This window comes from Alternaria triticimaculans (assembly GCF_023758025.1).
Source record: "Alternaria triticimaculans strain BMP 0046 chromosome Unknown scaffold_4, whole genome shotgun sequence".
NCBI classification, from domain to species: domain Eukaryota; kingdom Fungi; phylum Ascomycota; class Dothideomycetes; order Pleosporales; family Pleosporaceae; genus Alternaria; species Alternaria triticimaculans.
In genome coordinates this window covers 1282728-1295938 of record NW_026055961.1, presented here as the reverse complement: position 1 = coordinate 1295938, position 13211 = coordinate 1282728, and the positions used below count along the sequence as shown (strand labels likewise).

Sequence of the window (13211 nt, the reverse complement as noted above, 5' to 3'; positions counted from 1 at the left end):
AATACGTGGCGGGGATGATAACGCGCGTAGCCAGAACCCTAGGACAATCACGACGCGACATGGAAACAAAGACGGACTGCTGATCGGAGATAATCCACTGTCTCCTCAAGCTGCGATCGTCAGGTTCAAGTATCCGCTACAAGAGTTGAGAGAAAAAGGAAAGCGAGGAGTACCGCGCGAACTGTTCATGCATGCTGCATGCATGGACCAAGGCGAAGACCAGGGAACTACGGCAGAAGACATCTGGGATGGCGACACGGCCAGCCACTGTGCTTGCTGGGAGCACCGCCACGCTTTATGTTGCGAGACGCGTATGTCGGCACGGCCACAACAAACCAGCTCGCCTAGCTTTTCCTGGTGTGGATCTTTCACAGCCATGGCACGACTTGTGCATGTGGAATTTGCACTTTGCCATGGTTTGAGGCTTGCAGAGGTCCGATCAGCCGTTAGTTCACCGATACGGCAAAAAGCATCTGGGATCCAGCCTTCGCGTTGCGCATGCATCACGACCCCCCGCCTTGATTGGTTCCGGCGCTCGTGCGTGCAGCAATCTTGATTGGCAGATTGCTCCCATCCTCGATGCAGCCTGCATTGTCCGGTTTCATATCGACCTTCTTCCAAGTTTGTTGTCACGTAGACCAGCTCAGTCTTTGCCTGCGACGTGCACCGCTCGTAGTTCCATGTCTGGCGTCCTTGACACTTGTAGCCGGTAACGCTAGACGCCCGTTCTCGCGGGGACATATTACTTATTGTTCCTCAATATCCCTCCACTTGGTCCGCCAGTTCTAGTGTACCGCCGGACTATGCTTTCATGTTCGCATACCAGCCTCCGTACTGATAACGCTGCAGCTCCGAGGACACTATAAGGGTACGCAGTCAACCTCCCATCCTGCCTGGCATTCACGAACTGCAATTAACTCTCTCTTTAGCTACTGCAACCCCAATGCATCATTGCCAATAGTTTTGAGCGCCGTCGCTCTCCAACCCCACTGCCACCTTCAATATGGGCAACCAACCCAGTACCGAGAACCACAACAAACTGTCCAAACCGAAGACGAACACCAACTCCGCGAGCGCGGCGGGGAAGCTCGACTCCCCGCAATCCACAACATCGAGATCAGCAGACCTCACCCCCGAAGGACGCCAACAAATCAAAGATGCGCTGCTCTCACCTATTGCTAGCGAGTTCGATCCCACCACATGGACACACGAGGATGATGGGTTAGGGGAGGTCACAAAGACGCGTGGTCGCGCATCGACAGTTGGTTCGAGATCGAACTCGCGAACAAACTCAAGAGCCAATTCCCGAACCAATTCTTTGTCGTGTTTCCGCAGCAAGCACAGCTCGGCAGCCCAGCTTGCTGGCCTAGCTGACTCCAAGCTGTCTTTGGCTTCTGTCTCACACGTGGATGTTGCTGAGGCAATTCGGCTTTTACAACAAGTCAAGAAGAATGGCACACCAGAAGATCTTGCGGCGCTGCAAGAAGTCCTTGAATCACCTGAGGAGCCTCCCCAGCCGGTAGCTGAGGCACCTCCTAGCCGAAGAACTTCGCTAGTTGATCGATCTTCTTCTTCGCTCACACGCCGTCAGTCCCTGGTCCAGACACCTGGTGTAGGCACACGGCACTCTCCCATCGAGGGACGTCGCAGGACATGGAATTCATGGAAAGCGCCGAAGCTCAGCCCTGAGGAAGAGGCAAAGTGGCAGCAAAAGTCAAAGGCGAAGGCGCATTTGAGCCCTCAAGCAGCTCTTCGCTTGTCTGATGAACCTCGCGATAACAACACAACGCGAGCCCACACCCCATCGGACCTGGATTATGCGCATCTAGGGAACCTACAGCCAGGAACTCTCGTTGTCACGAACGGTGCGGCATCGCCTGTTCCCAGTTCAGAGACTTTAGAGTTGCGCAAGACTGAAGAGGAGGACTATTTCGAAGCAACAGAGTATGCCTCCAGTCCGTTGACGATGAAGTCAACACGCCAGAGAGCTCACACAAGGAGCAAGTCAGCCGCTGTTCCAGCAACTTCTTCATTGTACGAGCTGGAAGCCAACGAAGTAGCCACACCGTACGAATTGGAGACCCCGGTCGTTATGATGGCGTACACGTCTGAGCCGCAACACAACACAGAAGCTGAATCCCCAAAGTTTCTGCGGCTTACGCCCCAGGGCAAGAAAGGCGCGGCGCAGTTCGCCCAGAGCTACCAGGACGATATCCCGTTGAGCCCGTTTCTTGTGTCCGAGGAGACGACTGAGTCCAAACAGCGGGAGCCTTCTCCTACCTTACCAGAGTCCAAGCCCCAGCCTGGAATCGAGATCTCAGCACCTTCGTCCCCATCGATCGCGCCCACCTCCAACAAGCCAAAGAGCAAAGCTTCTCAGCGGCCAGCACCACGTACGACCGATTCTGGCTACTCATCCGCTGGCAGTCTACGGATAGTCGGTCAAGAGCCGACGGAAAACGCCACCACAATTCTGTGTCATCGGTGCAACGACTCGCCGCAAATGGTTGAGGTAAGCCAGGGACGCGAGACTCGCCGTTCAATTCTTGTGAAACAGAACCGTCAATTCGTGGAGTCGCCGAATACCACGAGCGATTCGGATGGCTCAGCCGAGAGTGGCAGATCCAAGCAATCACTGTCAGTCAATGTGCAGAAGGCGCGATACCTGCCAGCGCTGAACAGTCCGGTCCCGTCTACTAGCTCTTCTACAAGATCATCGACGTCTGAGTGTGTACATTCGCCAATAACATCCCGATCCATCGGTTCAAGGGCATCGTTTGACAGTGCTTCGTCGATACAGCAAAAGCGATTTCACAAGAAGCGGCCGTCCCAGGCTGAGCATCCTGTTGTTCAGTCATGCCAGCCAATCCCAGAGGGAACGATTCCTGAGGTCCCAACCAGGGTGCGAGCCAAGTTTGAGCGACGCGTGTCGAGCTCTCCGGGAATGGATTGCTTGACGCACACCTACCCAACAAAAGAGCACGTTTCTGCGGACGATTCCACCATGGAGGCTTCTGCTCCGGAGCAGACTGAGTTCAAGCCACTCGCTGAATTGGAGGCTGAGCGTGCACCCACACCCCCTGCTCACGGTCGTCGCAGGAGCTTGTCCTTCTTCCGAAGGAAGTCTGCACCTGCACAGAGTCAGCCCGAGCAAGAGCCTGAGCAGGCCGCACTTGATGTGGTTCATCTTGGTACCATCACCTCGTCCCTTGGCACCTCTCCGTACGACATCGCCATGTCCGACACCCCGAGACAGCGTGTTGTTTCTCCAACCCACCCACATCAACTAGGCGGTTCTTTGCCTCGGTCGAAGTCGATGGTGACCATGGACAGCAAATCTGCTGCAGAGTTTGCGCGCCTACACAGCAGGGACCTATCCGTTACTCGACGGGACATGCCCCCTCAACAGCGCCGGAAAAGCCTCCATAACTTGAAGAAAGAAACTGGTGAGGCTACAGCGTCGAAACTTCGCCCACAAAGCGTCGACGTCCCACCTGTGCCATCCATCAACACGGCCAGGCTTAGCGTCCCACAGGCTGGTAAGCCTCAAGGACCCAGGGCTGCTCCCAGCCCCAGGCCTCGCAGTCCGAGAGGGTCTCCTCCGGTGATCAGATATGGCGCGCCTCCGCAACAGCCTCCTCAAGGTGTGATCTCGCCAAGGCAGTCCCAGGTCTGGCATCAGCGCCGTAGGACGCTGGGAGACCGCCTGTACTCGGATGTCAACCTGGACCTGTACTCGGACCCAAACGACGCGTCCAACAATGCGAGTCCGGTCGAAAGCCCATGCGAAAGTCCCCTCGAAATGACTCCCCGCAAAGAAGTCAAGGGTTCCAACAACATCTCTAGGTGGGATCGCTTTAGTGGGGGTTTGGACTACAACTACGAACATGGGGCGGGCATCGGAGGCAGCGCGGGCACGCGATCGCACCACAGCAACGCCTCGCTGAAGTCGCTGGCCTTCCAGCACCAGTACGGCGTGGACCTCTCCGACGTACCCATTATGATCCGGTACCAATCGTGATGCAGAGCGCGTGTGAGAAGGGAGTAGGTTTTGGCTTGCGGGGTTACTATTTACCATAATCAAGTAGCATTCACATGTTGCGCCTTTTGCATTCACACAGCGGCATCCGGGTAGGGAAGGGTATGGCGTTGTTCCTGTTTTGAGTATATACTGCATGAGCCGGCATATAGCTACGACTCCACCCAATCAGAGAATAAATATCACTGCACTCACCGCAACTACTGTGCCCCGTTGGTAGAAGTACCACGCGCGTTTAATGACCTTGGCATGTTGAGCGCGCGACGGTTGCCCAAAACCCGCGTCGGGCATACCTGACATGCGCGATTTCGAGCTCCAGCGGTGGCTCAGCCTCGCATGCGTGCCATCGAGCCGATCAGGCACCGTCGGCGTCCATGCACGAGCCCCGGTGATGTCAGAATGAAATGCTAGTGGCTGCAGGTCCTGGACGGCGCAGGGATGTTAAGTAATGTTCGGTCCAAGACTCCAGCACCACAACCGAATGCGCGAAAATTGTCACTCCAGCTCCCCGCCATCGCCTCCCTTTCTCCTACACCTCACCCGCTCCCCATATTCACCGCCCGCCAGACACCGCGCCATATAAAGCGTCCGTCTGCGCCTTCACTGCAGCTCAGCCACTCCTTACGACAGCCTTTGGTCGCGTCAAAGGCTCCCATCTCACTACGGCTTCGGCCCTGCTCCTGCTCAACGCCCAAGTTGTCTCTGCGCGCCCAGCACCTCACGTTTTCAACAACATCCCCCCTCCGCGTCTTGTCGCCATCTAAGACCGAACTCGAGCGCCTTTTCTTTTTGTCTCCTACCCAGACACTCGAGCAGCCCGAACTTCAGCTGCCGCATAGGACGCCATCAGCGGTTCTTCCTCTCGCAGAGGAAGCGGCCAGACCTCGCCCAACACCTAGCCTCGGCTTCGCACCCTTCAAGCCACCTTAACGCGGCACACCGACCGGCGAATACCCTAATTAACCAACCCTCTATCCAGACCCATCGTCAAGGGCATGGCACCTTCTGCTATCACGACTACCGAAGAATACCAATTCCCGTTGAAAGACATCCAGTCACTCAACAACTATTCCGCTGGTAGTGTGGACAATCATGGCGCCTGGAAATCCAAGCAGTTGATTGCGCACGCTCTCAAGAGCCGTGTCGAGGCTATTGATCCTGATACCTGCAGCGTCGGCGAGGAGGAGGCCTTCTTCGTCGCCGACCTGGGCGAGGTCTACCGCCAGCATTTGCGCTGGAAGAAGAACCTAGGCCGCGTCAAGCCGCACTATGGTAAGTCACCGCACACCACACCACGTAGACTCGCCACTAACACGCCGCAGCCGTCAAGTGCAACCCTGACCCCCAAGTGCTGCGTCTCATGACCGCACTGGGTCTCGGCTTCGACTGTGCCTCCAAGAACGAGATTGAGACTGTGCTCAAGTTGGGCGTCGACCCGTCTCGCATCATCTACGCGCAGCCCTGCAAGACCAAGTCTTACGTGCGCTACGCCGCTCAGTCTGGCGTCAAGCAGATGACATTCGACAATGTTGACGAGCTCTACAAGACCAAGCAGCTCTTCCCGGACGCCGAGCTGTACCTGCGCATCTTGACTGATGACTCAGCCAGCTTGTGCCGTCTCAGCCAGAAGTTCGGTGCCGCCTTGGACACCACTGCGGAGCTCTTGGAGCTGGCGAAGAAGCTGGAGCTTAACGTCGTTGGAGTCGCGTTCCACGTTGGCTCCGGCGCATCCGACCCCAAGGCCTTCATCAAGGCTGTGCAGGATGCCCGCTTCGTCTTTGACCAGGCGGCTGCACTTGGCTTCAACATGCACACCCTTGACGTCGGCGGCGGCTTTACGGGCGATGCTACCTTTGAGCCCATGGCCGCAGTGCTGTCTACTGCCTTGGACGAGTACTTCCCGCCCCACATCCGCGTCATTGGGGAACCCGGACGCTACTATGTCTCCACAGCGTTCACCATTGCGTGCCATGTCATCGCTCGCCGTACCGTTGCTGATGCAACTCTCGGCACCACGTCGTACATGCTGTACCTCAACGACGGTGTCTACGGCAACTTCTCGAGCATCATCTTCGATCACCAGCACCCCGTGCCGCGTGTACTCAAGAACGGCAACGATATTCTGTACGACGTCCGACGCTCTGGCTACGACACGCCGTCTCAAGTCGAGTACTCCATCTGGGGTCCGACATGCGATGGTATCGACGTCGTCTCGTCGTCGTGCACCTTCCCCGAGCTACTCGACGTGGGTGACTGGCTCTACTTTGAGGAGATGGGCGCGTACACCAAGTGCTCTGCTACTCGCTTCAACGGCTTCAGCGACAGCCACGATGTCGTCTACGTGTGCAGCGAGTCTGGTGCTGCGGCTCTTATGGATATGTAAATATTCTAGTGGAGCGTTATGCGGCGTAGAAAGACTTTTTGTGTGTAATAGCGAGACGGAAGAAGCGCGTATGGAGGTAATTCCTTGGTTAAAAGTTTGATAGATTTCGTAGTTGTTTCGTATTCTTATCATCTCAAATACAGTACATTATTATAGCTGCGTGGTCGCTGGTCCCTTATGTCGATGTTGACAGTATGCTTACCTTCTTTTTCGTATTCGTCTTTAGTATTTCTTGATAGTCGCTTGCACGACAGGCACTAATGACTGGGATGTTGGAGCCGATTTGCCGCGTTGGTGTTGACAAGCCGAAGCTCGCGGATGCTCACAGAGTTGTCGGCCCGCTGCACTGCGCGGCCCGCCTTGCGTCGAGGATCGTGGTTGTTACCAGCCACAGATGGCTTCGGGGATGGGTGATTTGATTTGCTGGAAGCAGATGGTAGTGTGTGCCACACCAGGTACAGGATGCTGCTCGTATGCGCCGCCAAGTGTGATCAGGAGCGGCCGCAAATTCGGTCGCAGCGCGTAAAGTCGAGCAGTCCAATCACATGTCAGAGGGCCTCCTCAGCCCAGGAGGTCAGTATGGCGAGACCCGCTGCAGCCCAACTCTTGGAGGGCCATGGTAGAAAGGCTACGTAAGTCAGCAGCATCGCGTAGAGACTGCATAAAACCTGAGGGCCCAGCGCGTGGCATGTTCATGTACAGTTGATGCACCCCGTCGCCCGGCAGCGTCATATCGAGCCTCGAGCGACTACCCCACCCCGCGCAGCCATCCACACCACCGTGTTGCCCTGCGCACGTCGAGCTATCCGCACCCGTAGCCAAAAATAAGTCGCCGCCTGCCATCGCCGGCGATCCAGGCACCGCTGCTGCAACGACACCGCAGCGCATCTCCTGCACTCGCCCACCATGGACGGCCGCAAACAGGGCCGCCCGGACGAGGAGCTGTTCCTGCGATACGACAACAACAGCAACCCAGACACGCCCATCATTCCCACCGTCGGGCCCCTGAGGATACAGAAGGGCCGCGATGGCAAGAGCCCGCCGCCGCGAACAGACTCGGCGGGCAGCTCGAGCCAGCCCGCCTTCTCGCGCCCTCCTCCCATGCCCTCGTTCCCCGCGCCGCCCACCAGCCCGCCCAACGCCCCTCTGCCCTACCCCGACAGCGACCGCCCGCCCACGCTCAGCACAGGCAGATACACGCCGCTCAGCGAGAGGGAGCGCCGCGCGCGAACAGCCACACCCCCTGACGGCGCAGACGGACCGCGGCGAGGCTCCAATGCGACAGGGCCGAGTCCCACCTCGCCCAGCCAGCGCGCCCGCTTCGACGCCAACGACCCAAACCGACCCACGATAAGCGGCTATGGCGCGCGGAATCCAGACGGCTCCATCCAGCCCTCGAGGCTGGCCGAGCGCAGAGGGACCGCCCCGAAGCCGCTCCCAGACTCGCCAGGCCCAGAGGCGCCCGACAAGGAGGGCTTGTTCCAGAAGGCACCGCAGAGGAAGGGCAGCGAAGACGTGAGCGCCAGCAACCCATACCCCGAGTACCACCAGCAGTACTTTCCCCCGCCCGCTGCTGGCTCCAGTGCGGTCCCGGCTGCGCCCGCTGCGCCAGTCGTATACACAGGCCCTAACCAGAATGAGCCGGTACTCAAGGTGCCTACGCCCATGGACGTCAACCGCATGAGCTCCACCGCATCGACGTCAACAGTGAGGGCACAGAGAGGCTCACCTCCGCCCCCGGAGACGCCCATCATACCTCCCTCTGGCGGTGGCATAGAAGCGCGCTTTGCCGCAGCTGGCATTGCAGGAACCTCTACGCTCACCAACCTCCAAGCGCAGAGTGCCCAGAATGCGGCAGCTGCTCAGCGCAACCAGATCTATGCCAATCAGCAGCCCAGGCCGGGTCTCTCAACACCACAGCCGAGCCAACAGCCAGCGAGGAGACCATGGACGCCGACCGAGCAGCCTGGAGGCAATCCACATGGTCCACCGGCCGTATACCAGGGCATGGATCAAGTGCCTCCCTCGAGCACTCCCCCACAAGGTCCTCTTCCGCAGGCACCGAACACTCGCTTTTCGCCGCCTCCTACCAATGTGAACGTACCTCCAGAACACCCGCTGAACCACGAGATGGGACGGATGAATTTGAATGAAGAACCTCCACCAGCGTACTCGAGTATAACAACCCCGCCAACAGGCCAAGCCCACAGCTATCCCAACGAAAAGGGACAACAGCCAGTTGCGCAAGGAGCCGGTTTCTCTGACCCTAACCAAGGCCATCCGGCATTCGCAAATGACCCGCGTCCACAAGCTGGACCATCACAACCTGCGGCGGTCATCGCACCAACGCCTACGCAAAACCAATTCCCGCCTCAAATACAAACCACCCAACCCGCTCACACGCCAAGTCCAGCTCCAGGACCGGGGCCTGCCTCTCCTCCACCGCTCCCTGAAGGCTGGATAGCACACCTGGACCCTAGTTCTGGCCAGTATTACTACATCCATCTTCCAACCCAGTCTACACAGTGGGAGTTCCCCAAGGGTCCGACCCCTCTGAACCTGAATGAGCCCATGTCTCCTACCGGCACATTTGTTGGCGGTCCTCTGGCGTCCCCGTCGTTTGGCAAGGCCCCCATCGCATCGCCTGGCTTTGCTCCACAGACGGCCACTTTTCCCGGAGACTTTGGCATGGCGCCGCTTGCGACACCAACCACTACCGGCTTCACTGGACCGCCTCCAGTTGCTGGTGTAGACCAATATAAGGTTGCTCCTACCAACGGTGTCTACTTTGGGCCTTACCTCAGATACACCAACATGGACATCGAGCGAGGTCTGTGGCTAGGTTCAATACTGCTCATCACAAACACCCCTCATCCGCCGACTATTCACATCCATCAGAGTGCAGACTTGTCACCAAATCCGCGACAACTGAAGGCCAATCCCATCTATACACATCAGACATGGATCTTTTACCGATACGACATTGACCTGAGGATGGAAGATGAGCACGCTGCAAAATGGACTTATGCCATCACCTCGCACCTGGGCTGCACTCGCTTCGAGTTCCTGGTCGCAGGCCGAAACGAGACCAGCTGGCGGTTTATTGCTCACTCTGGCAATGACTTCGCACTGAACGTCAACGCCAACGAGAGAGCGAGGCTTGGTGGTGTAGGCCTGATGTGGAAGGATATCCTACAGAAGAATGCCGAGTGTGGCGGTTTCCACGTACAGCTTGGTTTGGGTGGCCAAATATACGCCGACCGGTTATGGAAAGAACTTCCTTTACTCAAGCAATGGACCGCGACAAGTGGTAAAGAGGCCCGAAAGAACGCGCCATGGACTGCAAAGCATGAAGAAGATGTGTGTCATGCATACTTCCACTACTACACAAGTCACTTCGACCAGCCACACTTGCGAGAGGCATTTGCACAGATACCTCACATTCTTGCTCTCGATGACCATGACATGTAAGTTCAATCCGTGTGTGAGACAGCAAGCAACCCTAACATTACCCAGATTTGATGGTTTCGGATCATACCCTGAATACATGCAGTTCTCGAACATGTTCAAGAACATTGGAAGACTGGGCATTGAGATGTACTTGCTCTTCCAGCACCACACAACATTAGAAATCCTCCGAAACGTCAACAACGACATGGATCTTTTCACTGTAACGGGCACAGGCTGGCACTTCATCAAGTATCTGGGTCCATGCGTTACAGTTGTTGGCCCCGATTGTCGCTCTGAGCGCAACCCGCATCAGGTAATGGCAGGACCGACATATCAAGGTATTTTCCCGAAGGTTGCGACTTTACCGCCGAGCGTTCAGCACTGCATTTGGATGGTGCCTGTTCCCATTGTATACCCTCGCCTGGAGTCAGTTGAGCATCTTGCTCACTCCATGGCTACTGGCAAGAAGGCTGTCACGGGTACATTCAACATGCTTGGAAAGGTGACAGCTGGAGTCGCTGGTGTCGTCGGTGCTAAGAGTGTGGTCGGCGATGGCTTCAACTCTGTCAAGAAAGCTATTGGCAAGTCAGGTCTGATGAGCGGAGTTCTGAGTCCCTTTGGCGAGATCGATTTGCTTGATGAGCTGAGAGACCAATGGACGCACGATTCAAAGGTTGGTGATGCCCATCTACCGTCAAAGTATCTGCTAACATATTGAAGGATCTCGAACGAACCTACTTGATACGAACACTCCAAGGCATCGCACACAACAAGTCGCTACGAATGACATTCTTCTCTGGTGCGGTCGACTGCTGCGGCGCTGGCCTCGTCCATGACCCATCGAGACCCCAAGATCACAAGACAATGTACCAGATCATCTCATCGTCAGTGGTAAATGGGCCGCCTGGAAGCTATGTGCTCCGACTCCTTCACAACAACCGTGCTCTCTACGTGCCACAGAACGGACACCGCAGCAATAACCAACCCAGCGACACAAAGGAAGACATGATGGAGATTTTCACGCAAGACGTGAACGGACAACCTCGAGAACACAAGAGGCTGATGGGTCGACGAAACTACGTCGCTTGTGTCATCTACGATCCGGAGATCGTCAACGGGACATTTGGTCAGGCTGTCCCTGGACATGGCAGTGGCAAGTTGAGTTTGGCGGTTGATTTCATGGTGCAGAACGATGGCGGATACAGTGCGCCGATGAAGTACGGGCCTGTCATCGTCCCCAGTCTGGAGTATGGTAGATAGACGGACGGCCGACATTTTTGTTTTCTTCTGTTCCAAAGGCGAAATGCATAGCAAGCGTTGTATATGCTTTCTGGGATGTATGTTTGGGCGAACTCTTTCAATATGATATCAAGCAACAATAAAGGCCTTTTCACGCATGTTTTCCAGATCGATCGAGCTACTGCGATTAAGTGATTAAGACAGTCCCCTCCGCTGACAGCTCTGCAGGGCGCTGGGAGGTGGAATGGTTTGCCGAATTCGGCAATGACATGTGCAGGGCTTGGCTACCCGCGGCCTTTGAATTCTCGACGGCGAGACAGGACAGAAACTACACCACCCACACAATGACAGTCCCTGCGATACAGACGACGGCGATACCGCGATTTCTCCTACCGCAACTATCATGGCCCGCCCGGGTGTCACGGCCGGCTGCGCTGGGCGCACTGGAACAAAGTCGGCATAGATGCAGTGTAGCTTCCGAACGTCGCGCTGCCTTTCCGAAGCCATTATCGCGAACAACAATCCAGTGGCCAAAAACATCACTACAATATGCAAGTGGCTATGCGTCTGCCCTGGAGCTACGGCGCAACTTCAGCGCGACTGCACGGCAATCCAAGGACCATCACTTCGACACGCTCAAGTTTGTGCAGCGACTGAAGGAGGAGGGGTTCACAGAAGAGCAAGCCGAGGGCATGATGAGGGTCCTCAGCGATGTAATTGAGGAGAGGTCAGTTTAGACACGACTACTCAAGATCTGCAACTGACATATACAGCATACAAAACCTCACGCGCACCATGGTCCTCCGCGAAGACCAGGAGAAAGCCACCTACACGCAGAAAGTCGACTTTGCCAAACTCCGCTCCGAACTCATGACGGCCGACTCGACTGAATCGAGTCTGACGCGCGCATCGCACGAGCGCCTCACAAACGAGCTCGCAAAGCTGAACTCGCGCTTACGGGACGAGATACAACGGACACAGGCGTCAGTACGGTTAGACTTGAACCTGGAGAAGGGACGCATAAGGGAGGAGGCAAACGTGCAGGAACTCAAGCTGAAGGAGACGGAGACGAGGATCGAGCAGGAGACGGCGCAGCTGCGGGAGAGGCTCGAGGCGGTCAAGTTCTCCACGCTGCAGTGGCTCATGGGTGTGTGTACGGGTACGGCGGCGTTGATGTTGGGTGTCTGGCGGTTGTTAATGTGAGGCACGATGCGACTGCTTGTATGGAGATATGTTGGGTCAGACGCGGACAGCCTCAGAAGCTACAGAGCGCAAGAGCACACGGCCATGTTTCTGCGCCGCACCACATATGTGCAACAGTGCCTGTCAATGCAGTTTACGGCTGCAACGGATCAAGGGCTCCGTGCACGACGAGATGATGCCGAGACGGCAATGGTTGGTTTTAGATAAGATAGTGTGGCGTGCATATGCAAGCACGCGGGAACAACGTTGTCCGTGTCGAGCACTGAATACAAACGGCTGCCTTGGTATTCAGGCAAATTCACGAGCTGCGCGCTGATATTGAGAGGGCTGCAGCCCGCCTATGAGGCCATGTGGATACAGACGCCAGGTCGCCTAGCCGGCCTGGCGCCTCAGATCAGCCACATGTGACACGGGAGGCTAACGCTCTGGCATTTGGCCGTGGTCGTGGTACTTCACCGCAACGTCACACGAATCATGGCGCAGAGACGTCGCAGCGCAACAGCTTGCGGCCAGGTTTTCTAGCTGTTTCCAAGCGGCACTGATTGGCCCCCACCTGGACATGGGACGGCAGTCTAGGAATCAGCCTCTTGCTGGCGGCCGCGCTTCAGAGCCCGACTGGTGTGACGGCTCGACGGCAGCTCGACGACGTTACAGGCCGTCTGGCGTAAGATGAGGGCAGGACGGTGCCATAGCACGTGTCGCGAACCAGGCCCGGCGCCTGGTAGTCCTGAAGCCTGAAGGGGCCGGTGAAAGGACAGACCCTGGAGCTGCTCACGTGCCCATGTACCCCTCATTGCCAGCTTGCACCAAGATAGGCGTACATGGCGGCGCAACAGCAGGGCGATAGGGCGCTTTGAGACTGAGGGTTTGGAGATGGCAGAGGGTGTGTGCCAGCGC

General features: G+C 56.8%; 3 protein-coding genes across 3 annotated transcripts; all 3 read left to right on the top strand.

Annotated features, from left to right (window-relative positions):
* Window positions 1-1003: 1003 nt before the first annotated feature.
* On the top strand, window positions 1004-4021 carry J4E78_004002 (uncharacterized protein; the record flags this gene model as incomplete). Its single annotated transcript, XM_049364634.1, has 2 exons — window positions 1004-1247; window positions 1353-4021. 2 exons carry the CDS (start codon window positions 1004-1006, stop codon window positions 4019-4021), a joined length of 2913 nt encoding a protein of 970 aa, XP_049223712.1.
* A 1013-nt stretch (window positions 4022-5034) lies between these two features.
* On the top strand, window positions 5035-6422 carry SPE1 (Ornithine decarboxylase; the record flags this gene model as incomplete). Its single annotated transcript, XM_049364633.1, has 2 exons — window positions 5035-5311; window positions 5362-6422. The coding sequence occupies 2 exons, from the start codon at window positions 5035-5037 to the stop codon at window positions 6420-6422; spliced, it is 1338 nt and encodes a 445-aa protein (XP_049223711.1).
* Window positions 6423-7328: 906 nt separating this feature from the next.
* On the top strand, window positions 7329-12314 carry J4E78_004000 (uncharacterized protein; the record flags this gene model as incomplete). The annotated part of the gene is made up of 5 exons (XM_049364632.1): window positions 7329-9889; window positions 9939-10545; window positions 10593-11124; window positions 11340-11838; window positions 11885-12314. The coding sequence occupies 5 exons, from the start codon at window positions 7329-7331 to the stop codon at window positions 12312-12314; spliced, it is 4629 nt and encodes a 1542-aa protein (XP_049223710.1).
* Window positions 12315-13211: the final 897 nt, after the last annotated feature.